Genomic DNA, 17,375 nt, shown 5'->3' with positions numbered 1-17,375 from the left:
TATTTGGTTTGCGTTGACACTTGACAGCCACTTTGACAAGCAAATGCTATTTTTGGAATCGAGTTGTTCAGCAAAAGTCGACAATCAGCGCCATGAGTACCGACGGCCCGACGCTGCACACAGTGGAAGAAACGCTAAAGGCTGTGGCGCACATGAAAGAATGCCTTGGGGTCGTCGAAGATGGATGCAATGCGTCAGACATGGCGTCCGAAGCCATATTTATCAGTCAGACAAAGCCGAGTATGGACGACGCCACGGCGCTGTCCCGCCAAGTGGCGAATTTTCTTGAAAAGGCCAAGCACAAGCACGACAAAGAGCAACTCAAGGCCCTCCAAAAGGACTTTGTCGTGACGATGAAGCGGCTGCAGGAAACCCAGCGTATGCATGCTAGGAAGCACGAAGCTGTCGTCGAATATGGTACCACACGACAACTACTACAGGGATTCCAACCACTTTGAACGCGTTCTAGACTTAATTCAAGGTGGGGCTGTGACTTCGGACGAGTTCAAAGCAGGAAAGGACGTGCTGGAGAAGGAGCTAGCACTAGCAGACGAGATGGGGCACTTGGTCCACGCCGTGGGCCAAGTCAACAAAGTCGTCCTCGAACAGACCAAAGTGATCGAACACGTCAAGACCGAGCTGGACGCCGTGGCGATCACCATTGGTGAATCGGTTTCCGCCGAAGAGCAGGCGGCGTACCTCAAGTGGGAAAACATCAAAAAGAGGGCGTTGATCACGGCCCTCGCGGTTGCCATTGCAGCCGCCATCGTCACCCCCATCGTCTTGGCGTTTACATGACACAACGTAGTTGGAATAAACCTTGCTTTCATTATAAAAGACCCCCAAGAACCATCCAACAACTAGCAACTGGTTAGGCCACCTTGTGTTGTTCGCATTCTTTTAGAATGACCGACAGCTTTGCCGACAGTCGTTGGAGCACTTCCTTGGTCACTTCCACGACCCGATTGTCGGCACTCGTGAGGCCGAACTGCAGCGTCTTGCCGACATCTTCTTGCACTTGGTCGATTTCGTTCTTCTCCAACAGGTCCGTCACATGGCGATGGCGCGCCGCATCCTGAAACGCTGCCGCGCCGTCGTCGACCATTTTCTCGTTCGCAACGTCTCGCTCACGATGGCCGCGAATGATGACAAAGTCAATGTCCTTCCACGTCCTTTGAGCTTCCTTGTCCGGCGGATTGAGCACCGTGCTGTCGGACGCGACGCGGGACTGGTACCCGCAAAGCACTTCGTCATGCACGAGTGCTCGCTTGGCGACTTGAAAAAAACTGAGTGACTCGGTGGGGTCGCAGTACCGGACGCTAGGCTCAACTTGGAACGAACACCCCGTCGCCCCGAGCAGTTCGTTGAGGATCTTTTTTACTTTTCGGCTTTCCGAGATCATGGCCAACATGCAGCTCACGAGTTCGTTGGACTGGATGAACTCGGAGTGGCTAGCAATTGTCCGGTTGCTGGAAATGGTCTTTTGGGTTCGCGGGTCGAGGATTTCCGTGATGCACGGGCACTGGGAGATGTGGTCGTCCTTGTTGCCGATCCATTTTGTGATGGCGTTGTCAATCGTTTCGGCAAAGAGGCGGCGCCGCGCCCGCCGTTTCCGGGCAGCTTGGAGGCCTCGGAGCAGCAACACCGTGCTGAGGGAATGCGAGTCGGAGTGCAAAATGTCCATTTCCCGCGACTGGTCGCCGAGCACCATGACGCTGGTGTAGTCTTCCAACGGCAGCTGGTCCACGTGCCGGCGGATGGCCGAGTTGCCAAACTGGTGAATGAGCTCGATGTTGACGAGGGAGCTCAAATCCATGCCGCTTTCCACGAGCTGCTTGTCGCGCTCTTCAATCGGAGGGTCCTCACACAACAAGTGGACTTCCGAGCCCTGTAGCACCAAGTCGTCCAAGAGCTTGATCATGTCGCGAATGTCTCGACGCCACCCACACATGAGGATTTTCTCCAGCTGGCGCTCTGTTGTGACGAGGGCGTGCGCGGCGGTGGTAGGGATCGCAATCGCCGTCTCCTCGGCTTTGTACGTGTCGTTATCTTCGGCCAGAAAGATGATACTTTCCCCTGCCTCCATCGGTCGCTCCGGGTCTGGTTTGATTTCCACGTCGCCGTCCGTCGTTTCGATGCCGATGGGCACGGCCGCCTTGAACCGCTCGGGCAGTTGCCCAAACGGCACCCCTACACAACCGGGCCATTCGCTAATGTAGAATTCGTTGCCATCAAACCCGAGGACCGCGCTGAACACTACACGTGATAATTAAAGACAAAAATAATAATATACCAAGGAATTTTACCTTTGGCAAGGCCAGGAGACCGCGCCGACATGATCACAAGACGACCGATGACATCGTGCGAGACCAACGTTTCGACGATGCCGCCACCAACGAGCGCAATCAGCGGTTCGTTGTCGATGTCGCGCACTTCTGCGACAATGTGCCCCCGAAGCTAATCCATGGACAATTGTCTGGGTACGCAACACAGTACTCAAGTAAAACTGTGGTCGACTTACATGAGGCAGTCCCAAGAGACTGAGAATGATGCGAAGCACGGACGCGTCCGACTTGTCGGCGTCGCCCAACGTGGCCATGATGACGATGCTTCGCGCTGTATGGGCTGATACTTTGAGCAGGTCGATGATCAAGAGGGGGTTCCCCGATCGAAACACGACTTTGGTTCCCAGGAAGTCCTCGCCCACCATTTGCGAGTGCAGTTCCGCTTCGAGGTACTCCTTCTCCATTTCGGCCAACACGACGACGACGCCACCCTTTTCGCTTTCGTTGGCCCGACACAGCTCGCGAATGAGGTACACCGACTTGTCTGTCCACCCCAGTAGCAGCTACCTCAGACCAACCAGTATCATCAATTCACCCGTTTTGACAACACAATCCGAGTATCGACATATGTACCGTGTGGTTTTCTTCCACGACTTGGCTCTTGCCTTTTTTCAAACTGTCCATCTTTTCGCGCACGCTGTCGACGACAAACCCAAGAATCACTGCAAAAAACAAAATGCCCACGATCGACACAAACATGGCAATTGCACGGTGGCTCTACACACAAGCTTGTGGTCAGATTCAAGCGATTTCTGGACGGGCGCCGTACCCATCCTTCGGCCTCCCGCTGCGCCCCTGGAAACGTCATGTACATCCACGAGTTCCAAAGGGCTTCGTCAAACTCGACTTCGGCCGCGTCGTGCACAGAGTACATGATCACCGCCATGATGAGCGTAAACACACTGCCAAACGTGACCAACGAGATGGTTTGGCCGCGACGGGTCGAGATGAACGTGTCCACTTTATACGCCAACAAGGCACTGTACGCGTAGTTCCGGGGCTCCTTGGGAGGCTTGACCGCCGCCTCCGTCACGCTGCTTTTGGTCACCAGAAGCGACGGTCGTTTATTGGGGTCCCCTTGGTCGGCCACGGTGTACTTTTGAGACGACATGGTCGGCACGACCTTGACATCCGCCATAGTTACTGTCAATGTGGCGACTTGTCACTGCAAAACCGTTGGGCACTTATTGTTGCCATGATTCTCGGAGCAGTTACACGAGCGGTTTCACACATGAAACGAACATGTTATTCACGTTAGCCCGACTGCACGTTGTACTGATGCAACAACCCTTGGACTTCGTCGTACAGAAGCGACAACTTGCGCCGTACTTCAGGTGTGAGCTGGACTTCCGCGTCAAAGGTAGGGGCTGCCCTAATGGAAAGGTGGCGCCGGGTGACTGAGCGTCGCGTCCGCACTTTCGGGTCGGGGGGGTTGGAGGCCACGAGTCCTGTCGCGTTTTTCGTTGTTCCTTTGAGTTTCTTTCCTACTTGACTGGTCTTTCGGAGGGTGGTTTCGATGGATTCGACGACCGCACGCTTCACATCCACATGTTGGTCGTCGTGTGTCGACCCACCCATGATGACAATCAGGTCAAAGTTGCGCCACAAGACTGGAGCGGACTTGTCCTTTGGGTTGAGCACCGCCGGCGCATTCTTGTCTAAACATCACATTACCTCATCAAGTTCAATCAAAACCAAACCACCAATGAATACATATATGTGTACACGTACCGTGCTTGGAAATGTAGCCCACAAGCAGCTCGTCGGATTCGACGAGGCGCACCGCCAGTTGAAAGTACGACAACACTTCTAAGGGCGTGCAGTATCTTGATGATGGCTGCACCGTGAACGTGTTGGACTTAGGCGACAACAACTTGGTCAGAATCTGCTTGACTTCGCGGGACTCCGAGATCATGGCCAACATGCATGAAATGAGCTCGTTCGACATGACAAAGTCAGAATGGCCCGCAATGCTCGAGTTCGCGACCACCGTTTTCTGTGTCCGGGGGTCTAGAATTTCCGTGATGCACGGACACTTGTTGCTCGCGTGTCGGGTCCATCGGCCCAGTGCATCGCAAATCCGCGGCGCGAACAGCGATTCCTTGACGATATCCCGGCGGTTCTTTTGCATGTTGCGCACCAGCAGCACCTGTGTGATAGCCCAATGATCAACAACATGCCGGGTAAAACAACGATACCGTGGCCAGGGAGTGCGAATCCGAGTTCAAAATGTCCAGTTCGCGCTGAAAGTCGCACAGCACCATGATCGACGTGTACATTTCCAACGGCAACGGCTCCAAGTAGCGTCGCACCGACGTGTTGCCGACAAAATGGAGAAATGCGCAGTTCTCCAGACTCTCCATGTCCACGCCACTCATGGACAGAAACGTATCTCGTTCCTCCATCTACTCGAGTTAGCTAAACCCATGAATAATCACACGACTTCAGACCGTGAGTTCGTTGAGCAAGTGCACTTCGCTGCCGCGCTCTAGAAAACTGTCCAGCAGCACCAGCATGTCCTGAATATCGCGGCGCCACCCACAGACAAGGATCTTCTCTTTGATCTTGTCCTTGGCAGGAATTACCGGGATCGGCACGGGGGGAACGAGCGTCGGCGGTTCCGGCTTGTACGTGTCGTTGTCTTCGGCCAACACGATGATCTCGTCGCCGTCTTCAATCTTGTACGTCATGGACGGTTTGATCACGATCTTGCCTTTGACCGTTTTGACACCAATAGGGGTCGCCGCGGGGAATCGGACGATCAACTCCCCAAACGGCACCCCCACGACTTCTGGCCACGCCTTGTTGTAGAACTCGTCGCCGTCAAACCCCAGCACGGAATTGTACACTGTACGTACACAGTCATATATCATCAAAAGTGCGAAAAAATACATCAACACAATTATATGCATAGCTGAAAATAGGATCATTTTTTACCTCGAGATAGCCCGGGGGACCGCGCCGACAGCAAGATGAGCCGCCCGATGATGTCGTGCGACACCAACGTTTCCACGATGGATCCGCCCACGAGATGGACGAGCGGCTCGTTGTCAATGTCTCGAATTTCAGCCACCACATGTCCTTGCAACTAGGGGCAGTGTGCACATTGTTAACAGCAAACTCCCATGGATATATATATATCCATTCAAAGGCAACTCTGAAGACAATAATACCTTGAACAGGCCTCTCAAACTAAGAATCACACGCAAGCACGATGCGTCTGACTTATCGGCGTCAATCGACGTTGCCATGATCGTGATACTGCGGGCGGTGTGGGCCGACACTTTTTTCAAATCGTTGGTGATGAGCGGGCTGCCCGAGCGCACGACCACCTTGGTGCCGTGGTACTCGTGGGGTTCCATTTGCGACTCCAGTTCGGCTTCGATGCGCTCCTTTTCCAGTTCGGCCAGCACGACCACGACCCCGCCGCCCTCGCTTTCATTGGCCAGACACAGCTGCTTGACCAACGATACAGACTTGTCCGACCACCCGAGAAGGAGCTAAATGTTTCGACAAGTAGTATAGCTCGTACCCCACTAATACAATACAGTATACTAGCAAGCAGTACCGAGTGGTTCTTTTCAATGACGTTGCTGCGGCCTTTCTTCAGATCTTCCATCTTGTCGCGAATCGAATCGACAACAAACCCCATGATGACAAAAAAATACACCATCCCGATCACGCTCACGAAAAACGCAAACACGCGCTTGTTCTAAATCGAGTCGTCAATTTCTCCACGACGTCACTATTGTACGAACCCATTCGTGCAGTTCGCCTTGCGCCCCAGGGTCGGCGATGAACAGCCAGCACGCCCAAATACTTTCAATGAGGGACGTGTACTGCTCGGGCGCGGCAGTCGTCGAGGGCACGTCTGCAACCGCCGTCGTCGTCGCATTGGTCGCATCGGAATCGTTGACCACCGTGACTGTGACATTCGCAATGTCTTCAGTGGCTACGGTAGTGATGGTGGCATGTTTCCCCGCAGGTACGCCGTGTGGGAGAAGCGAGTAGAATAGGCCGCAAAACACCATCAGGAACAGTCCAAATCCCACCAGCATCGACGTCTGCCCTTTCTTGGTCGATATAAACGTGTCCAAAGTGTAAAGAAATCGATCCATAGAAAAGTGTCTCAGGTCGAGCTTGACGAACCATGGCGGAGGCGGCGGCTTTGCCTCTTCCTTTTCCTCGCCTTCCTTGTTCTCGGTCACCGGTGCCGCTTCCGTCATGTCAACGCACTTTGTGTAACTGATCATGTGTCGATCGTGTTGTCAGTTACACCTAGACTACTACTTTGTAACGGTCGTTGTCGAAATTGACGGTGAATGTAGATGCATTATTGGTATATTGTTGCAATTATTGTGGTACGATTTTACGTTGCAGTGTACACGCCACCACTTCCGAGACCGCTGCTACTGCCTGTGACTTGCAGCACGCACGACGTTTGGAGGGAATCCAACACAAACCCCGGGTCGCATTGGCACCGGCCAGGCGCCGACATGGACGAGTTTGGGGGACATTGGAGAATGCATGCATTATGTTCCATCACGTAGCCTTCGACACATTCGCATCGATTTGTTTCCAGTGACATGTGCGCGTTTGCGGGGCACAAGTCGACAGCTGCAGTATTCGACTGGACTTCGACTTCAGCGATGGCTGGCGGTGTTGGCTGCTTGACGCCGCTGACCTTGATCCCAATCGTCTTTTTGCCTGGTACCAGTGTCACATGTTGACCATTATCAAGGTTGAAATTACCTTTTTTCTTCGTGCCAGCCACGCATAGACCGTTGGATGGTCCAGGTTCATCGCCGAAATAGCCTTCGCGGCACTCCCCACACGTGTTTGAGACTAGCCAACACTACCAAGCCAGGTCAAAATACATCAATAGCCACTTTATAGCATTCTTACCGGTTCACGACCCAACGTGTCGCAGTTTGGTGCTCCAGAACAGTCCACCTCTTCGAGAACGACAGGCGGGGGACCGTGCGTAGGCACGGGACTGACGACTTTGACCAGCGAGCCCACGACGCCACCACTGTCCAAGGTTTCCGTCTGGAGGTAGACATCGTACCACATGGATTCACGGAGTCCAGACGTGACAAACGATACATTGGTCGAGTTGGCCACGACAAACGGAGGGGGTTCTGTCACCGCCAACGGGTGGTTGGCCTCTGTGAGTGAGTAGTGGACTGTTCCGGCGCGGTCTAGACGCACGTTCACCGTCAACGAGTCGGTGCGAGCGTCGGTGGCCGTGATATGGACGTCTAGAACTACCGGGGCGGGCGCGGATGACTTAATGTTGTCCAATTGGGCGACCGCACCGAACACACCGTTCGAGTGTTTGGTTTCCGTGACCAGGACAATCGTGTAATTCGTGTCTTCGAACGGCACCGAAATGTCCACGACGTTGCTTTCGTTGCCGAGCGACACTTGGGCCACGATGTTTGTGTTGTAGCCGATGCGGTTGCCAAACGAGGTTGGTCCGGTCAGTGTCGGCGTCCACAGCGTTGAGGCTGCGACGAGGCAGTGCACCACCCCTGTGACGTCGTTCGTCGTATACTGCAGGCGTAGCTGCGTGGTGGAGCCAGGTGTAGGCGACGCTGCGTGCGATAACAGGAGGGGGGCTGGTGCAAAAGTAGACACATTCGCAAACACAGCCAGGGGCGTGTACAAGTTGGCGTCGGCGGCCGTTTCGGCCACGACCCACACGGTGTAGCTCGTATTCGCCGTCAAATACCCGAGGACTTCGGTGTGGGGGGACGTCGTGGGTACCGTGAGGCTCCTGCGATACGCGATGGTTTGAGGGGGGTACTTATGCCAGTCTTCGCCGCTCGTTGTTTTTTTCGCGCTAATGTTGTACACTGACTGGACGTCAATGTGCTTGGAGTCTTCCCCAATGATAAAATGCACCACCCCCGGGGCTGACAGTTGGTAGTTGAGCACCAGTTCCGTCGTGGACGCGTGCTTCGGACGCACTGCGAGGTCCACAAACGTTGGAGGCGTCGGGTGTGTGGTCACGGAAGTGGTCTTAACTGTCGAAAACACCCCGTCACTATGGGGGGTTTCGGTGGCAATGTGGATAGTGTACGTAGTGTTTGGCGCCAGCAGTGCGGCATCTTCAAGAAACACGAGGTGCTGCTTGGCGATAGAATTGCCTGGGATCGATATATTGTGCACGGTATATGCCAAGACACATCCATGGGCCAAGTGAAAAGGAGCGGTGGGAGCGTTCGCGCAAGCGGTTGTAGCTACCACCACATGCACGAGCGCGTCTTTGCAGTTGACATTCTTGGGACATCCTACGTCCAGCACGACTTCGACGCCGGTGGTGTTGCCGGACGCTGGTCGCGCAAAGTAGCTCGAGAGCACTGGGGGAGGTGCATGGGTCGTCACTGGGAACGAATTGTTGACACGGGTAAACACCCCGAACGAGTCGATGGTTTCTCCTGAAAAGTAGCACGAGTACGCTGTGTGGGCGTCCAAGTCCCCGACCACAATGCGATACAAGTCGCTGGTTCCTTCAACTTTAGGCAGCGATCCTGCCGCCACCACGCCATGTTGACCAGGTCGAATCTGTGAAAACGGAGTCCGACCAAAACTGGTGGTCGAAAAGGTGGCATGTCCCCCTTGGGCGAGGACAAAGTACGGCACCACCTTCGCCATCGACAGTTTTCGCCACGTCAACTCCACTTGGTCTGTTCGTCCTGGCACTGGCTCGGCCGACATGACATCCTCCAACAGCGTGGCATTGGAGTAGTCGACAAACGTCGTCACAACATGACACACTACCGGACCAAACACGCCGTTGCTGGCATCCGTCTCGGCCACCACACACAGCTCGTACGTTGCGCCAGACGTTAAGTCCGCAAACGCTTTGTGTGTGGTCGTGTCCACCTTGGCCCACTCGTCGCGGGAGATGGGAATCGATCCATTGTGAAGAACTCCGCCTCCAAGTTCTGCCAACGACGCACGTTGCAACTGGCCCCCTGTCAGCGTCGCCGACTCGATCTCTGACGGTATCAGCACCTCCGTACCGTTGGACGAAGTGACGTTATCCTCCAAACTGGAGAAAGGGAGACTCCGGAGCAAAAGAATGTAATGCACGAGGCCATACCGCGACAATGTCAAGTTGAGGGAGATGGACTTGGGATTCCCGGGTGTGGGCACGACCGAGAGGGATGTGAACGTCGGATGGGGGGCATGGGTGGTGGCCAAGTGGGGCGCAATCAGGGCGCCAAACACCCCGAAACTGTCAAACGTTTCCGTGGTCAGGAACACATGGTACATGGTGTCAGCGGCCAAGCCGTGGATCGTGTGGTTGGCGTTAAAGATGGGCAGCGCCACGTCGACGGTGACGTTGACGCCGTTGCGCGTTTCGTTGACGGTGGTCCACACTTGCGACGTCACGTCGACGATGCCTCGGCGAACGAATGGGGTCATGTGCTGGCCTTGGAATGGCTGCTTGAGTACCTTAGGATCGTGCAAGTCTGTGTCCGAGATCATGAAATGCAATCTTCCTGGTGACGACAGGTTCGCGATGAGGAAGAGTTGGTCCGTCGTGGCATTTTGAGGCAGTGCGGCCGACTGTAAGATGGTGGGTGCCAATGCATACGTAGACACGTTCACAAGATGCAAGTCGCCGTACACGTTGGATTGCGTTCCGTTGGGGACAGACGCGCTTTCTCCAAACACCACGAGCGTGTATGTTGTGTTGGCCGCCAAGTGTTCCAACATCACGGTGGTTGTGCCTGGAGATACATGGAGGACGCTTTCATGATGGGCGGGCCATTGTCGTCGGACAAGGCCATCGATGGTGAAACTCGGCTTGCCTTCCAAAGCATCGGTTTGGAACAGCCCAACGTGCAACCATCCAGAGGTCGCCGTGGCCACCGTAGCCAGTAGCTGGTCGAATCGACCGTCAATGCGGTCCAGGGTGGCCCCTTGGACGACCGGTGCTGGTGCGTGGGTGGAGACTGTCACAAGGTCACTACGCTCGCTCTCGACTCGCTGCAACGTCGACGCCACGACGTACAGCTCGTACGTCGAGTCGGGTGTCAAGTTGCCCACAACGATGTTCCCCGTGTGGTTTAAACACGTAAACGCTACTGGTGCGGCGGGTTTCCAGCACAACGCGACGTGATTCTGAGGTTGCGTGAGGTGCACCTTAACTGAAATGTCGGTCGTGGTCCCCAGAACTGGAATCGCTTCGACGATCGTCACGTTGCCCGCCGGGTCGTTCGTTCGGAATTCGGTCACGGGCACGGACAGCGGCCCGTACACTCCAAAGCTGTCGACAGTTTCGGCAAACACGGCGACGGCGTAGACAGTGGACGCGTTCAGGTCCGTCAGAGAAATGGACGTGACATTAGCTACCTTTGACACTGTGTCGAAGCGGACAAAGGACGCATTGTATGTCGTGGAGAGGCACGTATACGAATGCGGCGGAGGCACTTGGCGGAAGGCAGCGGGGGTGCCGAGAACGTAGTGGACGTTGGTCAGAGCTTCCACCGACACTTGCATCACCGCGGTGTCCGTTGTCTGGGCTTGCGCGGCAACAAGAACGGCTGCGAGTTTCGGCGGAAACGGATGCGTGCCACACCCGGTGATACTCAACACACTGCCAACCAACCCGCGGCTGCCTTTGGTCTCCACCACCACGGCCATCGAGTAATTCGTTCCAGCTGTCAAACCGCTCACGTTGGCGTGCAAGTCCACGGTGGTGTCCGTAGCGGCCATGATGTGCACGCTGTTGTTTTCGTGGACAGGGATCGACAAGTGCCATTGACCAGCTTGACGGGTGGTCGAGTTTGTGGCATTTTGAATGGCCCCCGCGGCATCGTACAAGACACTAGATGTAGTGGCTGCGTCCGCGACATACCAGAGCGAGTACTGGACCGCTCGGAGCGCCGACTCGTGGACGTTGGCAAAAGCGTTCGGGGGAAACTGCAACCGCAAACCGATAAGGAGTTCGGTCGTGGTGCCGCCGCGAGGGAGGCAGCCCACGTGCACGACATCTGGAGCGACGGCGTGCGTCGTGAACGCCTCGGCGCTGTGAAGGACGGCCCCCAGCACCCCATCACTTCCCTTGACTTCTGTCGTCAACCAAACATCGTACGATGTAAACGGTGCCAAGTCGGTGACATTCACAATGATGGCGTCCGTGGAAGGGAGAAAGAGAGACAACGACTGATTGCTGGACCAAATGTCCATGGCGGACAAGTTGTGGCTTCCAGCCATTGTTGGGACAATCATGTAATGAAGCAACCCGGGGGCGCTTACATTGACTTTGAACGTGGCGCTGGAGGACGATGCCCGAACGGGTTCGCTGTGTTGTAACGTCAGGCGAGGGGCGTGGGGGTGGGTTGTTGTGCCGTTGACAGATACCACCTACATCAACAGTAGAAAGGGTAGGTTCTCTTTGAAGTTCATGTTGCAGTACCGTGCCAAAGACTCCGTTGCTGTTGCTAGCTTCTGCAACAAAGTACACATCATACGTTGTATTGGCATCCAAAGCCAACACGTTCCAAGCAAGCCTAGTGGCGGATGTCGAAGTAAAGGTGCCAGCGGTTGGCGAAGGCGGAGTGGCCAGGGCAGCCGATTTAATGGCGTCAGCCGCGACGTCCGCATGGCCGTGGGGGACAATGGTATAATGCAAATCCCCAGGCCCCGTCAAAAAGTACGAGAGTGACAGCGCACCGGGGAAACCCTGGAGGACATTCACTTGGCCGGTAGAAATGCCTTCCTTGCGCGACACTGAACACCACTGTTAGGCCCTGTAGCAAGATATCAATCTACCTGACACGGTGCTCTTGGCCCATGCTGGTTGCGTGAACAGCAAAAACCACAGGAGGGTTGTGATCATCGTAGTAGTTCGCGTCCAACGTAGTCGCGGCATGCTGCGACCACCTCACGTCGATAACTTGCTTGGATCTTGCAATATCTTCGAAGGGTCATAGTGGATCTACCAGAGCGTTGGTCAAATTACATGTGCCTTACAAATGAGCTACAGTATTAGGGGCTCTTCCTAGCATACTAAATAGTAGTATTATTATTCCTCCGGAGTACTGGTATAGAATATTACTACAGTAGTAAACATAGGTTTTCAGAGGTTTGTTTGGGACAAATTGAATATCCCATTTGTCCCACCCACCGTCCACTTGGTCATCTTTCCCACAGGTGCTCCGCACACCGATTATCAAGTTGGCTGACTGAAAACGGTTGAGGGATTGACAGTCATGACTTTACAGTCAATTATCAACTACCAGGAAGCAAGCGGCCTCCTGTATATGCTGCACGACACTCCAGTTCAGCAACTCTTATTTTCTTATAGTTGTATCCGGATGGTGATGGGATTAATCCCTGGGACAAACCTTATACTGCCATTGGCATCTTCTTGTGGATCCGATTGGCGCTCCCGTTCATTGCTTGGCCACCACCACCAACGTGAAGAGAAAGCGAAGCGACGAAGTAGACACAAAGATGGCATCGGCACCACAACCTCTCGTCTTGGCCGCGCACGGCTACGACGCCCTCAAGTGTGTCATCACCTTGAATGAAACCCAGACGCCGTTCACGCTCAAAGTGAACAGCACCACCGCCTCCCTCACGATCCCTTCGACCAGCCAGACTTTGTCTGGGGCGAACGTGATTGCCCGTTACGTCGCGCTTGCCGCGGGAGCGTTGTCCGCCGACGACTTGGCTGTCGATGAATGGCTCGAATGGGAAAAGTATGTGTTGCGTGTCACGTTGGACAAAACCGCTTTGGCGACCCTCATCGACGCCAAGATCAAGTCGGCGACGTTCGCCGTGGGTTCAACATTGACGCTGGCCGACGTCGTCCTCGGCGTGGCATTGCGCAAGTCGCTGGAATGGCTTCCCCAGGCGTCGTACCCGCTTGTGACCGCGCGTTCGTACGTGGCGTCTCTCTTCCAGCGTCCTGTGTTTGCCTCCGCGTTGACGGCAGTGGTTCCGGAGGTGGCATCCGCTCCGTCATCCTTTCGAAAGAGCCAGGCCACGGCCGCTCAACTGCAGGGCAAAACGTACGACCATGTGTTGGGCTTGATCGAAGCGCTGTTCATCGAAGCAGTGGACACGGCGTTCCCGGGTATGTTGGACCGCCTGCAGTTCCGCGTCGAAGTGTCGCGGACAAAGATTTCCAAATTTGGCGACTACCAGTGCACGTCGTCCATGTCGATCTTCACGGCGTTGAAGGGGTCCCCGAACGCCCCCGGCTCGCCCCGCGACGTCGCGCTCGCGATCATCGCTTCGATGCCTTCGAACCCCGTCGTGGAGAAGCTGTCGGTGGCTGGCCCTGGCTTTATCAATGCGTTTCTGACCACTCCGTTTGTCGCGAATCGGTTGGAGCTGCTGCTACAGCAAGGCGTCCAAGCATCACCGTCCAAAAAGCAAAAGGTAGTTGTGGACTTTAGCTCGCCCAACACGGCCAAGGACATGCACGTGGGGCATCTTCGGTCGACAATCATCGGCGACGCTATGTGTCGCATCCTCGAGTTTCAAGGCCACGAAGTGCTGCGCATCAACCACGTTGGCGACTGGGGCACCCAGTTTGGGATGCTCATCACGCACTTGACCGAGGCCTTCCCGACGTGGAAGGATGAGATGCCAGACATCACCAACCTCACGCAACTGTACAAGAACGCCAAGCAGCGTTTTGACGAAGATGAAGACTTTCACAAACGATCCAAGGATGGCGTGGTCAAATTGCAAGCGGGGGACGCCGAGTCACTCAGCGCGTGGAAGATTCTGTGCGACGTGAGCCGCAAAGAGTACCAAAAAGTGTACGATCGGCTGGACGTGCGGCTGGACGAGATGGGCGAGTCGTTTTACAACCCGATCATCCCCCGAGTGATTGATATGGTGGACGCGCAGGGCATCACCGAGGACAGCGACGGCGCCAAGGTTGTGTTTACGACTAAGTACAAGCAGCCATTCATGCTGGTCAAGAGCGATGGGTCGTATCTGTACGATACGACCGACATTGCCGCGCTGTGGTACCGTCTACACGAGCTCAAGGCGGACTGGATCATCATTTACACCGACTACACGCAGCAAGACCACTTTGGCTTGCTGTTTGAAGTCGGCGCCATGTCCAAGATCCTCGATCCGGCCAAGCACCGCGTCAACCACATCGGGTTTGGCACTGTGAACGACGAATCCGGCAAGCGGTTCAAGACCCGATCCGGCGAAACCGTACGCCTCGTGGACCTCCTGGACGAGTCCAAGGTGCGCATGAAGGCGTCGTTGTTGGAGCGCATCGCGGCGGGCCAGACGACCCTCCCCGAAGCCGACGTCGACCACGCCGCCGAATTGATCGGGTACGGCGCCGTCAAGTACTTTGACTTGATGCGGTCGCCCCAGTCCAACTACGTGTTCAACTACGACAAGATGCTGTCGACCAACGGCAACACGGCCGTGTACCTCATGTTTGCATATGCGCGGCTGTCGTCGATTGTCCGCAAGTCTGGTGTCGACATGGACGCGTTGGCCCAGCAGTCGGGCGTGCTCAATGTAGCCGACCCGAACGAAGCCGCGCTCGCCGTGGAGCTGCTGCAGCTGCAAGACGTACTCGTGTTCATCAACAAGGAACTTGCAACCAACTGGCTGTGCACGTACCTGTACACTTTGTCGGAAAAGGTCCAAGTGTTTGTGACCCAGTGCCGCGTGCTCGGCAGCCCCGAGCAAAACAGCCGACTGCTGCTCTGCCAAGCCACGCTCAAGATCATGTACACGTGCTTCAAGCTGTTGGGGATCAACCCCCTGGATCAAATTTAAGCCCATTTGTGAATGGACGACATGAGGAACTGGTAATTATATGCCTTGAATTCTGCCACCATGTGAAACCTGTTTGAGTATGATTATTCTACAACACTCAATAAAGCAATCCACAGTGCGCACAGTAAACAGATATGCATCAACCCCCCTTTAGTACGCTACGTACGAACGCTGGTGGCCATGTGTAGAAGTAGTAGTTTTGATTAGTATGCCGTTGAAAGTTATGCCCATGTCATGGCAATTCCACGAAGTAATCGATCGACTAGCTAACGTTACGTGGTGTTACTAGTCGTCCGTGTCCATGAGTTGATGTAGCTGAAATTGCTTGACAAATTCCCCCGCCACGTCTTTGCTCTACACAAGAAAACTCAGCAATATCCCCATCAAATATATACACCCTCGTTACAAACACAAGACATACTATTAATCAATCGACAAAGAGCCGTACGTCTTACCGCGCATTTGAACGTCGTTTGAAAGTATCGCCGGGGGTAGACAAAGATGAATTCTGCCAAAAATGGCACGCTGTCGTCCGCTTGACTGTGCGCGTACAAAAAGACTTCGACCACGTCTTTGCTCGTGTTGGACGATACGACGTGGAACCCCCGGGCGTTCAAGTGCTTGGTCACTTCGGCCAGCGTCGGCGGTTTGTTATGAAACGTGCACGAGAACGACCCACTACAAGCGTCCCATTCCATTCAGAACGACAACCCTTTCGACAAGGGTAGATAGCACACGTACGCGACTTCTGTGGACTTCCACAGGTCCCAGAACGCACTTTTCTGCAGCGTTTTCTTGGGGTCAATGGTAAACTGCACGGCCGCGGGGCCGCGGAGGACCTCTGCATCCCCATGGCTTTCGTTCGAGTCGTCGTCCTACACGTGTTTGTCATAGTGACGTCATGCCGACTACGCACGTGGTGGCTAGACTCGGAAGCGCCCCCTTCGCTGCTGCTGCTGCTGCCATTGTCGACATGGATATCGTTCACGTCGTGTTCACTGTCGGAAGGAATGTCGTTCAAGTCGGTCAGAGGCTCGACGTTGATGTGTTTGATTTTGGTTTTGCCCAGGAATTCCGCGCTACGACAGCAAGTCGTTGGTTCGTTGTTGTTGCTTTCAAGTGTCAAAGACTTGAGGTGGGTACCAGTAAATGTCGTCGATTTGCGTGGTTTTCGAGTGAATGGTTTTGAAAAACCAAGGGCACAAGACCAATTGCAGCTACGACATGGTTATGATTATGGGGGGGAAGGGGGGATGCAAAGGGGGTAGGGGGGGTCGTACGAGCAACGTGGAAATGGCCACAGCATACAAGATGTTCTGCATGTTGGCGCCAATGATGCTCACGTCAACAAACCCAAACACGTGAAAGATGCCACCAAGTAGCCACGACGCTACAACACACACCCAAACGTCGGTCTTTCGTAGGTCGACTTCACATTCTCCAGAGCTGTGACGTCGTTTTTGCATGATAACGTTAGGTGTAGGTACCTACCTGCAAAGAACCAACCCAGACCCAGCACTTCAAACAAGCGACAGTGCATCACCAAATGCGTGCCGTCCTTGAGGAAATGACGCCACTTCAGGTGCAAGTGAAATCCGTGCGCGCACAACACCTAGCCAAAAGAATCGTTGTCAAACCAACCACACAATCAGCATTGGACATCGCACCGCAGACATGCCCCAGTAGACCAAGTACACCGACTTGAGCGCTACGCCCAAGACAGGTCGACGGAACTCTACCGTTGTCGTGTACATTGCCGTAATGACCTAGTGAGTACACTTAGTAGTGAGATTGCTGGCTACGAATAATGACGTGGCAACGTACAATGTACACCACGAGTTCAATCAAGCCAAACGTCGTGGCCAGACACGCGAGCCAAAACAATCTACAAGCACACCATCAACCGTCGGTTCGAATCCACGGCGGCAGTACTGCACCGTCGGTAGATCTTGCCGAGAATTTCGTTCTTGTTGTGCGTGTACTCTTCAAAGCTGATCTCAACCGTCTTGCGGGCATGGCGATGGGTAAAGTTCTACACACTGCATCGTCACGACCATCGTAGACGGGGGCTGCTGTACCCGCGGCGGCACTGGCTTGCGTGGCATCGTACTTTTTGTGAAACTGTCGCAAGATGCCTGTGTAACGTTACCTTCATGTTGTGCTAAGTATAGCTCATGGTTGCCACCGCCATTCTGGCTGGGAGCTGCTTTATTACAATCTCCTACTGTAGTAATGCTCAAG

General features: G+C 54.6%; 6 protein-coding genes across 7 annotated transcripts; 2 read left to right on the top strand and 4 right to left on the bottom strand.

Moving 5' to 3' along the window:
* Positions 1-60: 60 nt before the first annotated feature.
* Positions 61-975, top strand: H257_03517 (hypothetical protein). Its single transcript, XM_009827649.1, has 2 exons — positions 61-417; positions 470-975. The coding sequence occupies exons 1-2, from the start codon at positions 93-95 to the stop codon at positions 796-798; spliced, it is 654 nt and encodes a 217-aa protein (XP_009825951.1). The 5' UTR covers positions 61-92; the 3' UTR covers positions 799-975.
* H257_03516 (hypothetical protein) lies at positions 671-3,494 on the bottom strand. Its single transcript, XM_009827648.1, has 5 exons — positions 3,115-3,494; positions 2,919-3,062; positions 2,522-2,848; positions 2,307-2,457; positions 671-2,256 (listed from the first exon to the last, which is right to left on the bottom strand). Exons 1-5 carry the CDS (start codon positions 3,481-3,483, stop codon positions 872-874), a joined length of 2,376 nt encoding a protein of 791 aa, XP_009825950.1. The 5' UTR covers positions 3,484-3,494; the 3' UTR covers positions 671-871.
* A 74-nt stretch (positions 3,495-3,568) lies between these two features.
* H257_03515 (hypothetical protein) lies at positions 3,569-6,587 on the bottom strand. Its single transcript, XM_009827647.1, has 8 exons — positions 6,104-6,587; positions 5,914-6,057; positions 5,519-5,845; positions 5,283-5,433; positions 4,796-5,193; positions 4,544-4,750; positions 4,077-4,494; positions 3,569-4,003 (listed from the first exon to the last, which is right to left on the bottom strand). Exons 1-8 carry the CDS (start codon positions 6,569-6,571, stop codon positions 3,600-3,602), a joined length of 2,517 nt encoding a protein of 838 aa, XP_009825949.1. The 5' UTR covers positions 6,572-6,587; the 3' UTR covers positions 3,569-3,599.
* Positions 6,588-6,661: 74 nt separating this feature from the next.
* Positions 6,662-12,266, bottom strand: H257_03514 (hypothetical protein). The gene is made up of 5 exons (XM_009827646.1): positions 12,138-12,266; positions 11,782-12,095; positions 7,251-11,729; positions 7,098-7,200; positions 6,662-7,052 (listed from the first exon to the last, which is right to left on the bottom strand). Exons 1-5 carry the CDS (start codon positions 12,235-12,237, stop codon positions 6,715-6,717), a joined length of 5,334 nt encoding a protein of 1,777 aa, XP_009825948.1. The 5' UTR covers positions 12,238-12,266; the 3' UTR covers positions 6,662-6,714.
* A 468-nt stretch (positions 12,267-12,734) lies between these two features.
* Positions 12,735-15,255, top strand: H257_03513 (arginine-tRNA ligase). The gene has a single exon (XM_009827645.1). The coding sequence runs from the start codon at positions 12,822-12,824 to the stop codon at positions 15,132-15,134; it is 2,313 nt and encodes a 770-aa protein (XP_009825947.1). The 5' UTR covers positions 12,735-12,821; the 3' UTR covers positions 15,135-15,255.
* A 62-nt stretch (positions 15,256-15,317) lies between these two features.
* H257_03512 lies at positions 15,318-17,250 on the bottom strand. 2 transcript variants are annotated; one of them, XM_009827643.1, is made up of 11 exons: positions 17,213-17,250; positions 17,072-17,166; positions 16,959-17,019; positions 16,802-16,900; positions 16,626-16,746; positions 16,415-16,524; positions 16,278-16,351; positions 16,051-16,213; positions 15,876-16,009; positions 15,590-15,812; positions 15,318-15,488 (listed from the first exon to the last, which is right to left on the bottom strand). In XM_009827643.1, exons 1-11 carry the CDS (start codon positions 17,237-17,239, stop codon positions 15,420-15,422), a joined length of 1,176 nt encoding a protein of 391 aa, XP_009825945.1. In that variant the 5' UTR covers positions 17,240-17,250; the 3' UTR covers positions 15,318-15,419. The 2 variants fall into 2 exon arrangements, with proteins under 2 accessions (XP_009825945.1, XP_009825946.1); XM_009827644.1 differs by having other exon boundaries at positions 15,876-16,213.
* Between the last annotated feature and the right edge of the window lie 125 nt (positions 17,251-17,375).

The sequence above is a fragment of the Aphanomyces astaci genome, assembly GCF_000520075.1.
Source record: "Aphanomyces astaci strain APO3 unplaced genomic scaffold supercont1.6, whole genome shotgun sequence".
In the NCBI taxonomy this organism is placed as follows: Eukaryota; Oomycota; class Saprolegniomycetes; order Saprolegniales; family Verrucalvaceae; genus Aphanomyces; species Aphanomyces astaci.
This window is presented reverse-complemented; position numbering and strand designations above follow the sequence as displayed.

Bases quoted from the DNA above. Each gene is read 5' to 3' on its own strand.
- H257_03517 (XM_009827649.1), top strand. From the start codon at position 93: ATGAGTACCGACGGCCCGACGCTGCACACAGTGGAAGAAACGCTAAAG. The intron at 418-469 runs GTACCACACGAC...AACGCGTTCTAG, and splicing joins CGAAGCTGTCGTCGAATATG to ACTTAATTCAAGGTGGGGCT.
- H257_03516 (XM_009827648.1), bottom strand. From the start codon at position 3,483: ATGGCGGATGTCAAGGTCGTGCCGACCATGTCGTCTCAAAAGTACACC. The intron at 3,063-3,114 runs GTACGGCGCCCG...GCTTGTGTGTAG, and splicing joins AGCGGGAGGCCGAAGGATGG to AGCCACCGTGCAATTGCCAT. The intron at 2,458-2,521 runs GTAAGTCGACCA...TCCATGGATTAG, and splicing joins GTCTCTTGGGACTGCCTCAT to CTTCGGGGGCACATTGTCGC.
- H257_03515 (XM_009827647.1), bottom strand. From the start codon at position 6,571: ATGACGGAAGCGGCACCGGTGACCGAGAACAAGGAAGGCGAGGAAAAG. The intron at 5,194-5,282 runs GTAAAAAATGAT...GTGTACGTACAG, and splicing joins GTCCCCCGGGCTATCTCGAG to TGTACAATTCCGTGCTGGGG. The intron at 4,495-4,543 runs GTATCGTTGTTT...GCTATCACACAG, and splicing joins ATTCGCACTCCCTGGCCACG to GTGCTGCTGGTGCGCAACAT.
- H257_03514 (XM_009827646.1), bottom strand. From the start codon at position 12,237: ATGCCGCGACTACGTTGGACGCGAACTACTACGATGATCACAACCCTC. The intron at 7,201-7,250 runs GTAAGAATGCTA...CTGGCTTGGTAG, and splicing joins ACACGTTGGGTCGTGAACCG to TGTTGGCTAGTCTCAAACAC. The intron at 7,053-7,097 runs GTAATTTCAACC...CACTGGTACCAG, and splicing joins GGCTGGCACGAAGAAAAAAG to GCAAAAAGACGATTGGGATC.
- H257_03513 (XM_009827645.1), top strand. From the start codon at position 12,822: ATGGCATCGGCACCACAACCTCTCGTCTTGGCCGCGCACGGCTACGAC.
- H257_03512 (XM_009827643.1), bottom strand. From the start codon at position 17,239: ATGCCACGCAAGCCAGTGCCGCCGCGG. The intron at 17,020-17,071 runs GTGCAGTACTGC...GTGTGCTTGTAG, and splicing joins CTCGGCAAGATCTACCGACG to ATTGTTTTGGCTCGCGTGTC. The intron at 16,747-16,801 runs GTGCGATGTCCA...TCTTTTGGCTAG, and splicing joins TCTACTGGGGCATGTCTGCG to GTGTTGTGCGCGCACGGATT.